At 38.5% G+C, this 17063-nt stretch overlaps 2 protein-coding genes across 2 annotated transcripts in view; both read right to left on the reverse strand.

The window, feature by feature from the left end:
• Positions 1-1967: 1967 nt before the first annotated feature.
• Positions 1968-9317, reverse strand: LOC124162573 (luciferin 4-monooxygenase-like). The gene is made up of 4 exons (XM_046539152.1): positions 9080-9317; positions 8770-8895; positions 2474-2639; positions 1968-2251 (listed from the first exon to the last, which is right to left on the reverse strand). Exons 1-4 carry the CDS (start codon positions 9110-9112, stop codon positions 2124-2126), a joined length of 453 nt encoding a protein of 150 aa, XP_046395108.1. The 5' UTR covers positions 9113-9317; the 3' UTR covers positions 1968-2123.
• A 3584-nt stretch (positions 9318-12901) lies between these two features.
• The window catches only part of LOC124163059 (4-coumarate--CoA ligase-like 1), a 49236-nt gene continuing 45074 nt past the window's right edge, over positions 12902-17063 (reverse strand). Inside the window, exons 5-6 of the mRNA XM_046539844.1 lie at positions 14284-14437; positions 12902-12968 (exon numbers count right to left, since the gene is read on the reverse strand). Coding sequence (XP_046395800.1) covers positions 12902-12968; positions 14284-14437 — 221 coding nt within the window. The remainder of the gene's footprint in view (positions 12969-14283; positions 14438-17063) is intronic.

Here is a 17063-nt window from a genome sequence, read left to right on the forward strand (position 1 = left end):
CCTTTATGACCTTGACGGTGGCCTTACTGGGTCAATGGTTGAATTTTCGTAAATAAAAGTGTTATTTTCGGGTTTCTTGGGTCCAGAAACCTAAGAATTGACACCTTGGTCAATGAAATTCAGACTTTTTTCTATCTCGATTTTTTTAACATTGAAACCCCATAAGGCAAATTCAAATTTTTGGTTTGGACCCACATTGTGAGGTCAAAAGGTCAAAATTGTAAAATTTTGCTTACACTCAACAAAACTTAGGACCTATACACATAAGTGTGCCAATTTTCATGAATATTGCTCGATATAAAGTTACTAAAATTACAGGTCAAAAATGACACACGACCCTTGGGACAGTCTGTGTATTCATTTTCTAGGAATGTCACAGTCGTCACAGTTAGGTTAATCTACTTGTAAATAAGTAATATTTCTGAAATAATTTTGCTTTTTTAAGGACCCCTCCCTACACCCTTTGTGAGATATCGTGGGATTTTACTCTACGCCTTCTTTCTAATCTCACTTAGGATTTATCAAAATGCGTATTTTCAGTGTAAATACGTAAATCTAGGCTTCATTATGTTGATTTATAAATAAAACGATTTAATTATTTTTATTGAAGATTACCGAGATCGCAATAAACTGGTTTTTGCATAAAAAATTACGTGATACTTGCCAAGACCCCTTCTTTTTACCTAGAGGGGGGGAAGACATGGTCTAGGGGGAGGAAAGCCATAGTCTAGGGGGGGAAGCCATGATCTAGGAGGGGGGGGCAAGCCAAGTTGTGACATTTTAGCATTGGAAAGACTAATGAAACTAACATTTTAAGAAAATTATAACAGCGCTTTATTAGTTTATGAGATTATTTACTTGAAAAAATAGTTTTATTTTAGTTACTTATCTTAAACATATCATTTTTTGTTGGTTTGAAGAAAATTTGTTGAATACTTTCAATTCACTACTGATTTTCCTTAAAGACTTATGCAATTTTTGCAGGGGGGGTGGCTGCTCCCCCCTGCCTCTCGCTGGGTATGCCCATGTTTACATATGACATTCTTAATCAATGTATTTAATATGATCGCTTCTCACTTTATCGATTTATTTAGCTTTTTTTGCACAGTCAAGGCTATAAGATGCCTTAGTTCATCGTAAAAATATATTTTTTGAAGTCTATAATCATTTTGCATGCCCAATATCGTAACTTTTCAGCGACTTCGCAGCCGATGAGCATTAAATTATCTCAAGCGCATGTATGGAATATCGTCTGCATTCCCAACCGTGATGTCATGCTCCCTCATCCCCCTCACTTCCCCGCCGTGCGATGTTGGCCACAGCATTCCGCCCAAACGGCAGGTCTACTTACTTATATGGTCTGAGGTAACATACTTAGACTTAGTCTGAAGAAAAATGTATCTCTTACTGTCCCTTAAGGGACTGCTGAAAGTAAATTATGGATGGTCACAGGGGTGGCATTGGGTGATTGGGGGCCCTCAGCTGGGACTCATTATGGGGCCCTCCTCCTCATCCCAGCCCCCCCTACCCCCCTCGGAAAACTTTAGGGAATTGCAAGAAATCCATTTTGACGCTATTCTGGCTCTTAAAAACCAGATGGAAGTAATTAAAAAAAATAATCTTTCACAGATTTTAAACTTTTATAATATGTTATGGTTCTATAAACTATTTAGTGAATTTGTTCCATGTAATTGCAATGTAATCTAAAAGAATCTCAAAAATGACCTCTTCGATTAGCCCTTTCAAATAATCATCAGGTTCTCTTTAATCTTCTAACACCTTTATTTTATTTATTTTATATTTTCTCTCTTAGTATGTTGTAAATGAAGCTACTAATAAAAACAGAACTTTATCATTACAAAAAAAAATTTGGTTCTAGAAAACTTTTTTTTTGTAACACCTTTCGTATAGATACACTTCACGATAGACACGAGCAGGAAAATATCGGGAATGGAGTTGTTACACTCAAAAAAAGTTTTTATTTTATTTGTTTAGTCTTCTGATTTAGTGCGTTATGTAATGGCAATGAGAAAACTATTGACCATGAGAAGGCACTTCCCAACAAAAGAAGCACAAATTAAACATCATTCCAAGTACAGGAGAATGGTAACAAATAACATAAATCATGATTTCTTCTCCCTGATTGCTTGTTTTAAAAGAGCTGGCTTATCCACTTTTCCTCCTCGGGATTCTGGCAATTTATCCATGAAAACCACACCTCCGTGAAGATGCTTGTAGAATGGCATGTTATCTGATTTGAGAAAGGAGTCATTAATCCAAGAAAGGTAGTTCTGAAAATCGTCAAAAATAACACTGAACAAGACTAGGCAACAAAATTCTAAATGCAGCTTTGGTACATCCTTTAGAATATCATTCTTCTATAATGTTATTTCTGAACAGTGCAGTAGCAGTGAACATGTAAGTCATGAATGAGCGGCAATGTAAGGAATGATTCGTAGCTAATTGTACTTACCTGCAACAATTGCTTTGATTTCTTCTTCAGTGACTCTGCAACCTGGCTTAATGACAACGTAAGCCCTGGCTGCAGATGTCGTCTCAGGATTCGGGACTCCCACAACACCCACGCTCTGAACAGATGGATGCTGCAGAATCACTCCCTCAATGTCAACTGGCGAAACCTAGAAAAGAAAGCAAAACAAGACAGGCTGAATGCTATGCCATCTTTTCAGCACTTACCATGCCATTCCCTCAAAAAACTTTTTCAATACAATTTTTCTTTAATACAAAAATACATTCAATACAAAAATCAAAATCTACAGCCAATTTTCCACAAATACTTCTATTTCAACATTTTATAATAATTTATGCTCATGGGCACTATCTGTGGAAGTTTTCCAGTAAAATTTTATTGACTCGTATGGTATAATACACCAGATTAAGCCTAAAAAAACTCTTGTGACTTTAGATTCCGTCCCACAAGAAACAATAAAACATTATAGCTACATACATCACTGGACAGGTTCTAACAGCTCACCGCATGCCATGAGTGTCCCCTGCGGTGTTGTACTGTTCGGAAGCATGTTCATCGTCCCAGAGCGATTACGAGTGGCCGCCGGTCGGAGTCACACCACAGTTATGGGGCCAGTGTGATATAACGGCCAGCTACCCTGCCTTTGTGATACCGAACCCTGAAGGCGGACATTTACCTTTTTTGGGACAAGCTGGCATTTTTAAAACAAAATATCCGATTATAGAGACTCAGAAGACCTCATATTTTGTATTATTTTTAATAGTAATATCTGAGTAAGCGCATAAAATATTACACTGGAGCAGTTGAACAAAAAATTTTATAATACCTAAACAACATCCTTGTAGCAGTCTGAGCCACAGCCATTGGAAATGGATACCTTGATTGTAAGTTGATGTTATCGATGGGACCTCATTCAATTACTTAACCCGGCGGTGGTCGCGTGGGGTGTCCCAGACACCCCAGCCTTATATAAGCACTATTTTTTCTTGCAATGGTGACTGCAATGATCTGTAACCTCCTCTAGCTGATTTTTTAAGCTGTCTGAGAATACATGTAAAAGATTATGATAAAATCAATGGAAGTTTTTAAGAAAAATTACTTTTGTCTAAGCTCTGCAGAGTGGGGTGCGCCAGACACCCCACGCGACCGTTCTCGTTACGGTTTGCCGCCTAGTATTCAAAGTCACCTTGAATGTTTTTAATTCATTTTCATCACATTTGATAGCTACTTTTCTGAAACTGGCCATGAAAGCTGTCTTTTTACGTTTACATCAATAAATATTTATTTTTTGGCATAATTTTTGCCTAAATTTATGTAAACATATAGAAAATTAGTAATTTCTAATAATGTTACAGTGATTTTTCTCGAAGTGAGCCACGAAAAATCGATCATATATTACTTACAGCACGTTCATTCAGTACACTATGGATTCCTGTAGTCTTTCTAAAAAAAGGAAATTGCTAATATACTTTGACTTTTGATTGAAAATTTGGATGAGGAATTATTTGTTTCTGACGTCAACTTTTGTAGAAAATGCGATTTTTTAGAAGTAATTTTTTGAAGACTTTGTTCAATTACGTTAGTGCAGTAGTTATTCAAAAAAAAGCATTATTTACATGTTTATGTGAATTTACCAGTGAAGGTTGGCCTTATAATACTTACATTCATCGTTTTCAATTCATACTAGATGCCACCCAACTAGCACAGATTTTGCCTTATCCCTAAATACGAGGATATTATACATATATGCCGTGACGAAACCTATCTGAAAGCAGAGATAAAGTATGAATAATCCACGCCGTTTTTTGGGATAAATCGGAGATGCACTTCCGCATTTTTGGAGATATGCCTATCCTTACGCCGTACAATTGCCGCTAGGTGGCAGCTGTTTCGCGTACGATCGCTGCGCTGCCACGCGAGATTCATGAGAACTACGTGAAAATAATGTAATAACCGTAATAACATAAATTGGCTTTCGATGAGGAAAGATTCAATGCATTACTTTTCATCATTGTATTTTATTATATTATGGTATCCCTTATAGCATCAAATATGCCAGAGACATCTCACGAGGCATATATGACCACTCTGTCTATGAGGTCTGTATGCCTATGAGATCATATCTCGTGAGATTCCTCTGAGATATTTGATGCTACATGGGATACTGCAATACAATACTGTATAATAACATACACGATGAAATATAATGCACTGAATCATTCACCATCGAAAGCCAATACCGCATTAGTCTCCACAATGAGGTTTTTTTTCACTATGTTACACATTCACGCAAGTTTAGGAACATACCAAAAATCCGTTAGAAGAAGGTGGAAAATAAACAAAATTATTGCTCTAAAAACGATATATTTAATGAATGATTCATCTTGGAACGATATACAATACACTAGAACACGGAGCAGTCCTTATACCTTCATCGGTAAACCATAAATCTTACTGTTCAATTCCTTACATCACATTATAGAGGAGACTGGTGAATTACCTTACGAATGGTTTCTAAAAGCACAAATTCGAAATCCATTACCGTTATACCCAAGAATTTGGCAATTACGATCACTAATACCTCGCATTTGTTAACAAATCACAGCACTGTCGATGATTCCTTCATTAATATCCACGACAATCCGGGATGTTTTGATGTGTCGCCACAATTGTACGTACCGTCGTAGCCTACATCGAACTCAGGCACACAAAAACGATGCTTAGGTCGCATTATCACTTTAACTATTATTGTATACACAAAATAACACCACTATACACAACACCAAAAATGTAAACACGAAGCCACTATAATGGATTTAACGGTAATGGAGGACTTCCGCGCTGCTATGCGGCCAATTTTGGCAATATGGTACCATGACATCCCCTCCCCAAACGCTTGAAATCGTGGAAAAAAGGGATATTACACATGGAGGATAAGCTTATCCCCACAATATCTGATTTCTCCAAGGATAAGTTCAAATCTGTGCTGGCTGGGCAGCTATCTCTAGAGTAAAAGAAAGTCTTTGCCTTTTGAATGAATCTATGAGTGAAGAAAATTGATTCTGACGAAAAAGAAGACCGGTGTCATATAGCTGCGCATGATACTTACACTGAACGACAGTTCAGGGATGATGAGCTTTTGTAAAAGGGAAGGGAGCTTAAGTACGTTGGGTAGTATGGAGTTGCAACGTGTAATACGCAGGGATCAAGACCAAACATAAAAACATAAAATTGTAGCAGTGTTACCAAGAGGAGGGGACTTATTGGCAAAATAATTTGGATTCGAAACACGAATGGTTTGTTTTTGTATGATGTTCATTGAAAGAATGGCAGAGAAAATTCTAAATTGCACTAATATACAGGTAGAGAAAGTCACTAAAAATTATTCTCGTAAGATAAATAGTGAAACAGACAGGAAAGACTTAAGTGTTCCTGACTAGTATTTTACTTTTAGCCAGGGCAAATAAAACTGAGTAACAGAAATTTTTATTGTTTTGGAACCACAATGGATTAGGAGTGGAAATATGTTATTCCTCCATGAGCCATAACATATTTCTCTTTTCCCCTTTATCTTTTCGTTTCGAAAACGTGACTGCTAGAGCAGAGAAAATGAGAAGTGGCAAAATTGGCACAAAGTAGAGATGTATTTGAGATGTTTGCTCGCAGTACACGGCAACATAATAGAATTGGGCCATGAAAAAAAGGTGATGAGCAATTGACTCCTTTTCAAAGAAGATGTTCATATAGGAAATATTTACTTTCCAAACCCGCAAATTATGGCATCAAAATTTTTGCATCGGCAAATTCGATTGTATTTGAAAATGTACCTACTCAGGGTGGCAACCAGAGGGTCCATTTTTTGTAGATACCAGTCCAAAATAGGAGTTAAAGCGAATATTCTTTTGTAAACAGAAACGGGAGAAACATAATTGGAACTACTGGCTCAATAATATTCCGCAAGCAGATGAAATTCTAAGCAATAATTTGACGGTTGCGAGAACAGCACGCAAAAAATAAAAGAGATTTAGCACTGAAAGTCGTATATGTAAAAGAAAGAAGAAAATAGCAGCTTATTTTGGTTAGGAAGAAAAAAGCTCTAGTTTCCTGCGTCGTAAAATGGTCAAAGAATGTAATTTTTTCGTCAACAATTCACACAGCCATTTCTGCCAATGAATCTAAGACGAACAGATAAAAAAGAAAACCGGAAATATTGACCTTTTATAACTGCACTGAAGGTCTAGCCACATTAGACAAAATAGGCAGCACCTATCATACAAACAGAAACATCAGGAGATGGTCCATGGCCATTTTTTTTCATTTGCCAAACACTGCTGACATCAGTGCATTTGTTATACCTAGGTATTCCGATTCACTATCACACTGCAAAGAATTTTTCTTCGTGAGATAACTCGATCGTTAACTTTTCCATACAGTAAAATTAGATCGATATTGAACATGACCTCTAGAGACTTGAAAAATAGAGGAATATGCGTAAAATGAGCGTGAGAAAAGGATGAGGAGAAAAAAAAGAAAAAAATTGGAAGATGTGTTTTTTCCAACAGATATAAAAACAAAAATATACTGTGCACTGTGTCAGAAACTAATGTGTGGTACACTTTTGCTGAAAATTTTGAGAAGTGATTAGAAGCAAATAAATAATTTACATGATTTATTTTCTTCATTCTTTAGATTCAATAAAACTTTTCAATAGCGCGAAATTGAACTCCTGTTGAGGACTACATATTTGTTAGTTTACCTTCCAATGCTGTATATAATTTGTAACAGGAGTATTTCAACAGTTATAAGTGACCGTAATATCATCGTCAATTTTTCCTCAAGAATACATTTTGGGAAATCGATTCAATATCGATAAGTAAATTAATTTAGTACATTTATTAGTATTTACGTAAGGAAAATAGAGGTCGACGCAGAAAATATGATGAGATACAGTGATTGGTGTTTATAAAAGTATATGCCATGTATTTATATCTCAACATTTCAACTGTGTTCTTTGGCTGAAACAAAAAAAATTGGCAAATTTTCCGGAGGAGCTGGGACTGCCTACTGGAAAATAGGGTATTCAAAAATATTTTCTTAAAAAAATAAAAGTTGAATTTATGGTTTGAAATATATAGTATAGTCATTCTTAAATAAACAAAGAATACGTCGAGATGTGAAATTTTTAAATAAAATATACTATTTGAAAGAAATTGAATAACATCTTTTGGGGTGTCAGAGACACCCCACGCGACCGTTTATGTTCGGAAAATGGGCGCGACTACCGCCGGGTTAATTAGAACAATTTTGATGTTTTTCAATGTTCGCTATGTTTTTATATACAAAAACTTCATCTTAATTTAAGATTTCATCTTCATCAAACCTTTCTTCATAGGTACTGGAAAATTCATGGCTTAGGACTGCCTCTGCTTGTATTCTAAGGTGAATACAACTTTTGCTCGCTCCTTGGAGATTTCTACGAACATCTTTTGAGGGAAAATAGTATTATTTTCCACGTGACAACTTCTTGTATTGTAAGGTGAATACAACTTTTGCTTGCTGCTAGGAGATTTCCACTCACATCTTCTGTGCCAAAATAGTGTTCTTTTCAACATGACAACTACCGTTAATCACAGTGCCAGTAGTTGTAATGCACAAAGTTTGACTAGGTTGACAAATATCAGCCAAGAGTTGTAATTATCAGTGTTCCTTTGTGATTGGTTTGTAAACAGTGGTATTCCGCTATTGATAAATGTCTGATAGTAATGTAAAAATTGTCAGTGGCGAGTTTACCTTCGTTATTCACCATAGATATGACATTTCACGACCAAGCTATTAAGTTCAAAGCTATGAGTGAAATTTGTTTATACAAGTACACCCATGCCTTGTATAGTACAATTTTGATATAGTGCAAATTTGTTCCTCGGGTAAACATCGCAATACAGTGTAGCCTAATCAAAAAACTTTAACGCTCTCATGATAAAACGTGAACTTGCGTTAAGTACACACAAAATTGTTATCATTTTACGCATATTAGTAGTATTGCTCGCCTCAAATCTTTTTTGTTTAAATATTATTCCAAATCCATTGTTGTGCAAGGGCCAAAAGTATTACTCGTCATTGGGTCCAGATAGCCAGCCTAACGAAGTTATTTATCTCGTCTCCTTAACAAAATGACAATAGTTAAATTTAGATCATTAATTAAGCGTGGAGCTAGTGGAAATGAGATTTTTTAAGCAATCTCTGGATCCACCACTGTTCACCATCATCAGTTTAATTACCTGGTGCATTAGGTACTTGAATATCATATTGAGTCTTTCAATGACGTAGAGATGGTCATCATTGTCAAAGAAACCCAAGTCTCCGGTATCTAGCCAACCATCCTCATCAACAACAGATCTGAATCCCTGGAAAAAGTGAAAATATATCAGCAATAATACTGATTCTGGATGTAATGTGGACTTGCAGATTAGACCATGTACTTCAACAAAAACAGAGAAGCCATTATTATCTCCGATGCAATAATAAGAAAATGAACCTCGCCTATCTGAAATGAGTACACAGTTACAAATTTAAGTTTCAGAACCTCACCTCTTTGTTGGAAAAGTTTATATATCCTTTCATTATGCAAGGGCTTCTGACTAGAATCCTTCCTTTGATGCCCCTTCCTACTGATTTTCCTGCATCAACATCAATAACCTGAAATAAACAGTAATTCCAGGGTCTATTAAAAGCATAACATTAAAGTTCTCTCACAAGAACACCGTATTGTATGTGATGTTACCCTTCTGCAGGTTAGCATAGCTTATAAAACACATGGTAAATATTGATATAAGTTACATAAGGAATTGCAGTATATTCACTGACTTTATTATCACAGGACTCTTTCATTATCTTACGAATATGTTGTATGATATGCCGCACAATCATTTGTGGATGCAATGAATGACCTAAGCAGAAAAATAGGTATTTGAAAAGATCTCAGTTTTTGATCCCCAAGAAGTTCCGTCTACAGACATGAACCCTGACTTAAAAACAAAAAATTCATGGCCTGGAATCAATGGAGACAGAGAAGTTGATGTTGGGGTTGGGAGAATTACAGAAACTACTACAAAAGCAAAATTCCCGCGGTTCAGTGGATGTAATTAAAGCAATCCAGGAGCTCAAATGTCTGAGACATCGTTTGCATCTAAGTGCCTTTAAGCAATTTGGATCCCTTCTGCAAACATGGACTGAGAAAGATTTCTTTCCTGCTATAGCACTGTGTTAACAGATAAGAGAACAAATGTAAAAGATGACAACTTGATCACAATAGCAATATTTCATTTGAAATTACAGACATTTAAAAGTAATTTCTCTCTAAGTAAGCTAGATATATGTATACGCGAAGGATAAATATGTAAAATAGGTTAATTCAGTCAATACTCCATGTACATTATTGCTTTAATTATTCCCGATCAATAATATCCTAAATTTAGGGCAATGGGTGGGCCACTGGAAGGATGGCTCTCAATCAACATAAATTACTTTGCCGTTAAAATAACACCGATTTCAGGGCAAAATAACATCGCTTTTGTAGAAAAATAACACCACTTTTGGCTATAAAATAACCCCACCTTTTGCATGTCCCTACTCATTAGCTTCGAAAGGAAATATCAAGTTACCCAATAATGATAGAAAAGTATTTCACCCCTCCTCCTTCCGCTCCCCCTGACCTTTTTCATCTTCAAAGCTCAATTTCTGGAAGCCAATTGCTGTCTGAGTCACCTATTGGCCTCAAAGGTGAGTAACAAATGACTGGTAAAAGACGAGGCAGACGAAACTCGATACCCTCGCATTTGAGCTTCTCGGCCGTTTTCCGGAAACAATATCAGATAACAAACTATGACTTGCTATAAATCTCTTCTCAGATTCACAAAGAAAGGGATATCTCAGGATATTTTGTTACACACTTTGGTCGCGCTTCACCCTCGACAATCGGCTCAGCGTCAGTTCCGAACTTCACCTCGTACGAGTGGTTCCGTATTTTCCTGTGTTCGCTGAATTAAAGCTAGTGTTTTCTTTGAGGCTTTCCGAAGCCTGGTGTCATTTTTAATAGTTCAATTTTTATTCGTCTTCGGACCATGACCGTCCCGATGAAGCAAAAGAGAACTTTGAAAGATCGTCTCAAAATAATTGAAGAAGTGGAAAAAAATCAGAGGGAAAAGCAAGTTGACATTGCAAAACGTCTCGGGTTGCCAGCAAGTACATTTAACTCTATAATAGCCAAGAAGAGTGAGATTCGAGAGCAAATAGACAGATGTGGAAGCGCATCCAAGGAGAGAAAGACTGGCAAGGAGTCTACATTTGCCGAATTGGAAACGGTGCTCTTCAATTGGTTCCAACAGGCACGGGAGTCTAATATTCCCGTTGATGGAGTGATATTAAAGGAAAAAGCGAAGATTGTTGCCACCCAATTGAACGTCGAAAATTTTAAGGCTTCCAATGGCTGGATAAGTCGATTCAAAAATCGACATGGTCTTGTATTCAAGAAGCTGGCGGGAGAGAGTGCAGAAGTAAATGCTGAAAGCACGGATGACTGGCTGGAAAGTCTGCCATCAATTCTAGAGGGCTACGATCCACAAGATGTGTATAATGCGGATGAGACTGATCTGTTTTTCAATGTGCTTCCGGATAGAACATTGGCCTATAAAGGAGAATGCTGCCATGGAGGTAAATTATCCAAAGACAGGCTAACGGTTTTGCTTTGCGTGAATAGTGATGGCAGCGACAAGCAAGTGCCGATTTTTATAGGGAAATCGCCAAAACCGAGGTGCTTCAAAAACGTAAGAAAATTGCCGACAAAATATTACGCAAACAGTAAATCATGGATGACAACAGAAATTTTTGTTTCATTCCTCCATGCATTAGACGCGCAAATGGGGGGGGGCAAAATAGAAAAATTATCCTCTTTGTGGATAACTGTGCGGCACACCCCAAAGACACATCTTTTTTGAGGAATATTAAAGTGGTACGGTTCCCAGCAAACTGTACAAGTACGCTCCAGCCACTTGACTTGGGGATTATACGCAGTTTAAAAGCGTACTATAGACAACACCTAGTACAAAAATCCATTTGCCTTATGGAGTCAGGAAAGGCAATGAAGAAATAACTAAATGTACTTGAAGCACTCCACTATATTATGGCAGCATGGAAACAAGTGAGCCAGAGCACTATTCAGAATTGTTTCCGTAAAGCTGGGCACAGATACCCGATTGATAATAATGAACTTGCAGATAATGATGTTGATGATTTTGGTCAAGACTGGGAAGAAGTGTGTAGAGCCCAGAAATACCATTTTCAGAGCTACGATTAAAATGTGAACAGTTTTAATAGTGTATCCTAGCCAAAAGTAATTCAATAGGTACCTACTATTATTTAATGGGTTTTATCAATTATAATTTCTGTTTGTTCGACAAGGTTTGTTTGCAACCAGTAAAATTCCAATATGCTTGAGGTACCTGTAGTACCATAGAGTAAGTATGTACTTACTCTATGGTAGTACCTACGGTATTTTTGCGCCCAGTTTCAAGAGAAGTGATGAGCGATGCATTCTCGAGTGAATGAATGAGTGCATGGAAATCAAATAAAAAACACGATAAAATAGGAGGGAATTATTTATTTTTTTAAGCCTTATAATTTTGAAGAGGGCTTTCCTGATTTTATGACATCCCATCAATATTTGACTATAGCCTGAAAGACGCATTAAAACAACAAGGAAGTGCCCTACCTACAACTAAAATATTTTCAGATTGGTTAATATTTTCTTCAGTTTCACCAAGGGAGTTCGTGTGGGGATTTAAATACCCACTGAGGTAAGAAAACATAATTTTAATATATCAGCGCACGAAAACATTTCCCTCCTAGAAAATAAATAAAATGTTCCATTAGTTGGCTCGTTATTTTTGGGTTGAATCCAGAACTTCTCATCCCAAGTGGACGACCGACGTTGGGTTTTGAAGACCACTGACGAGGGGAGATATCGTACCTCAATACGCCTTTGTCAATGCCATATTTTGATGGCAATCAGAATGCCGAACGCTTCTCAGAATGGGTACGGTTCCATAGAATTGGCCTTAGTTTGATTGAATTTTTATGTGGTACATTTAACATGACTTACATCATTTAAAAATAGCAACCCTCTCTCCATGAGGTATGGTGGTGTAATGATTATCGTTGTGATTATCCATCGGGGAGGCAAGGGTTTGCAGCTCCGAGAGAGCGATGTATTTTGTCGTTCTCAAATAGATCAGTTTTGCCCGGATTCAATGTAATTTAAATTGTAGCAAGCCTAGGCCAGAGGATAAATTTCTTACCGTCGTAATGGCTTTTGGGCATTGAAGCAATCTTATTCCGAACGCGGAAGTAGGAAGACTAGACCAGAAAGTGTTGGTGCCCCACAGGCACAATTTGTCTTCGGGACTCCGACGAAAAAACAGGCCTGCAACAGATTTCGGAATACACATCTGATGATGATCTGATTTTGACGCAAAGCATGCATATTTTAGCATGCAGTTGATTTTCGGTGATGAGAGATGGTCGTAATAAGACTGCCGAATCCGTTGTGGCAGTGTGAATGCCAAGACGGCGAGCAAACATTTTTTAGTGAGGTGTCGTATTCCTAAGGATTATTGAAAGAGATATTAGTCGAACCAAGTATATGCCCAAAAGTATTACATAAAATTCAAATAAAATATTCAAATAGAAAACAGCTATATTCCTGCATGAATCCTTTATAGAATATCACTATTACGTGCCAACATCCTGCGTTTCCTGCCGCACAGGCAACCGCGCCAAACTTTCCCGTATTTAACGTTTTCCCACATTCATCGTTCATTTCGTCCATCCCCTTGAAAAACGATAGATCGAGGTTCCATTGTATAACTTTTCTTTTGAAAGCGGCAGTGTAATGACTTCTTTTCTCTGCCATCGTAATACTCTGAAATGCACGGGATCACAACTGAATCGATCTCTCTAATCAGATGCATTTCATGTTGCCTTCTTACCGTCGGTCTGTGAAAAATGCAACGACTTTGTAGCAGTTTATTCCACGACGGCGTTGAGGCTTTAATGTTATAATTAAGGTAAATTGTAACTAATCACACAAAAAATTAACTTCAACTTGAACAGAGCCGAACCCAGGGTAAAGAAGGTGATCTCGCGGACACGGCAGAAGTGCACCCGGTGACTGATCGGCGTGCACCAAATCTTTGCCTGCTGCCAAAAAATGGTAAATTTTTAAAAAATTTAATGCAAAATTAAATAAGCTAAATTACTGATCAGCTATTTCTGACCTTATTTTTTCGTTGTATAGCTATGAGGTGGCAAACTCCATTATCCATAATTTTTCTGATGTAAATTATGCAACCCGATCGACGTCGAGAATTTTGCATCCGATTGTAAGACGAACCCTCTTTTCTGCAGGAGTTGTGAGGGAAAGAAACCTCATCTTAGATTCGTGCAAATACGGTACGTTTCCTTACAAGATATTAGAGATTTCAAAGGTGAGTTACAAAATAAAACCTCATCATCAGCCAAAATATCATTTACAACCAAGTCTAACATCCAGTAGCGACATCTTACGGATCAAATAAGGATCGCAATAGAGAAATGTTTTATGCTTCAGCTTGGCCTCCACCACTGCTGTTTAAGTTGCACACCGACTGGCATTCCATTATTTAGAGGTCAGCACCTCTTAGTCACGTTCCCATGGACAACAAAACCCAACATAATAGATTAATGAATACCAATAGTACCTCTCCAAATCAATAGGTGCCCCAGCGCTGGCTAGCAGGGCTACCATGTTTCGATGGGTATGCAAGACGCCTTTGGGATGGCCTGTACTCCCACTCGTTGATGCTATGAACAAGACGTCTTCATCAGGATCAATGATGACATTTCCATCGTACGCTGCAAGTGACCAGGAAAATGAAAACCAAATTGTGCATAGGATCCAATTTAGAAATATTAAATTGGCTAACTGCATGATAAAAAACAAGGGAATGTGATCTCGATTCGTACAATTACTGCTACCAGTGAACCTGGTCATTCACGGCACAGCCATGGAGCTGGGAATTTGTTTTGGGTTACTTTGAGTGGTATACCAAATGCCTTAATGTGCGTTATGTTTTTAATTTGCTCATATCGGAAAACCGTTCACTTCATTACATCAGGAGGGATTGGGTCGGTGTGGTGGCTAGAGTGTTGGCTTCCCACCCCATCGGTTCAGGTTCAAATCCTGACAGAGAATTTTCACAGACTACCCGATCTCGCTGATTGAATGTTGTGTGGAGGACATTTCAAGCTCAACACTCCGTCCGTTGGATGGGACGTTGAGCCGTGGTCCCCTTGGCACCTTTCGTTAAGAGCACACAAATGACCTCAGCCGTCTGCCGCCTCCTCCAAATACCATACCCATACCATTAACTCAGCAATTAACTTTGTTTAAATAATGCGAACAGTTAAATTCATGATTAATTATTGGCGGACATTTAAATGTAACTGTAACTATAATTAGACTGTCAAAGAATGGATGCCCCAGCACTTAGCAGCCTTAACAGCAAATGTATCACTGGCTGTCTCCACAAGGGGCCACAACAAATTTCAGAGTACGAATCTTCCTTTTATAGTACATTAATAAATGCACACAAGTAACTGTTAACATAAGTGTGTTCTGTTTGATGCTTTATGTTGTTCTTAAAGTATGCGTACAACTACATCTACATACTACCCCACCAGCCGCCTCAATAGGTGCATGGCAGGGGTGCTAGGACACAAGCCATTCGCAAATTTAAAGCAATTGTGCAATCTAAGTTCCAGTAGGCTGGGAGGCAATACATAAAATTAGGGATGGACGGATCAAGGATTTTCGGACCAGGATCCGAATGGGATACTTGATTTCAGGTGTTGGATCTTCAAATATTTTCAGATCCAAAAGCATTTTCAATTGCCTGCTATAAAATGAAGTAATCATTCAAGTTTATTCTGAGTATACACATTCAAAGATTCAAATTCTATTTAGATTTTCATGCACATTTTAGTATCTTTAGCCTTCCCTGCCTCTGTACGTTGCAACTCAGGGGTGTAGCCGGGACTTTTGTTCGTGGGGGGGGGGGGGCCCAAAACCGGGGGGTGGAAATTTTTGAAAAATGGGGTACTAAGTATTGGGTTTTAAACACTTCATCGAAAAAACTTCATTTGTTAAAGAAATATTTTGTGAATTTATGATTTTTCAATATTTTGTTTTCTTTTATAAAGAAAAACTCGCACGCTCCGCGCGCTCGTTAAGGGGCTCCGCCCCTTAAAAACCCCGGTTCCGGCTTCGCCGTCTACATTTGTGGTCGCTCGAAGACTTTTAAAGTTCGAATAATCTCACCTCAGCTAGGGGCCGGCTTCGCCGGCCAAGGGGTAGGGAGGCGCCCCACTTATTCATCGAAACGGCTTCGCCGTTCCTCGCTGAAGGGTTGAATGTGAGTTTAGATGGGGGACACTACAGCGGCTGCGCCGCTTGAACACCGGGGCGGCTTCGCCGCCTTGGGGTTGAGGAGCCCCCCCGCGGCTGCTCCGCTTAGTCCTCATTAATGCTCTCCTCCACCGAGAGGGGTGCCCAGGGGGATTCGGGGGTGTTAATGTGTTATGCATGCGGTCACTAATCGTCCACAGCGATCACGTAGCGATGATTGTAAAGGGTAGTGCAATGCGGAGTGATAGTAGCGACAAGTACCCATAGAAGAAGACTTAATGGCTAGTTTTTCATTTTTTGCGGGGGGTTCCAACGGAATACCGGGGGTTTTATACTTGTGTTAAACCAGTTGTCACAAATCGTTCTCATACATTCCGTGCCGATATGTCCTAGGGGTCCGGAACAGTGGTCTGACGATTCTTTTACCTGGAGCGGCGATTTATTTTGGGAGGTTTCACGGGGTTATCGGGGGTTTTAATAGGTGGTAGGGGCACCGGTTAAATTGTGACGAAAACTATTCGGAAAGGCGACTTTAAATTTTTTTTTCGGCGATGTTCCAGGAGGTGATCGGGGGTTTTCTGGTATTTTTTCCTGTATGGTTTACGGTGGCTTGCCCTCACCAAATATTCCGGATCTAGAGCTCAGAGGGGACGGGTAGTGCGGCGTAATGTTTTCGAGAAGTTCCCCAATAGGAGGCTAAATGACACATTTTACATTTGGGGGGATTTCAGGGGGATACGGGGGGTTTGAAAGTGTGTACTCCTGGCGGTCACCATCCGTTCACATAAGTTCCGTGGGGATGAGTCGTTGGGGGCGGTGGAATAGTCACGAAAAGTACCCAAAAAGTAGACTTATATGCAAAATATATTTTTTGGGGGTGGGGGGTGTATGTGGGTTTACCAGGGGTTTATAGGTTTTTACTGCCAGCGGTCATCAATCGTCCACATCAATTCCGTAGCGATGAGTGGTAAGGATTGGAAAAGCGGCGGAATTGTGACGAAAAGTACCCGAAAAGGCTACTTATATGCAAATTTTAATTTTTTTTGGGTTTCGGGGGGTTTAAAGATGACGATA

The sequence above is a fragment of the Ischnura elegans genome, chromosome 7 (assembly GCF_921293095.1).
Source record: "Ischnura elegans chromosome 7, ioIscEleg1.1, whole genome shotgun sequence".
NCBI classification, from domain to species: Eukaryota; Metazoa; Arthropoda; class Insecta; order Odonata; family Coenagrionidae; genus Ischnura; species Ischnura elegans.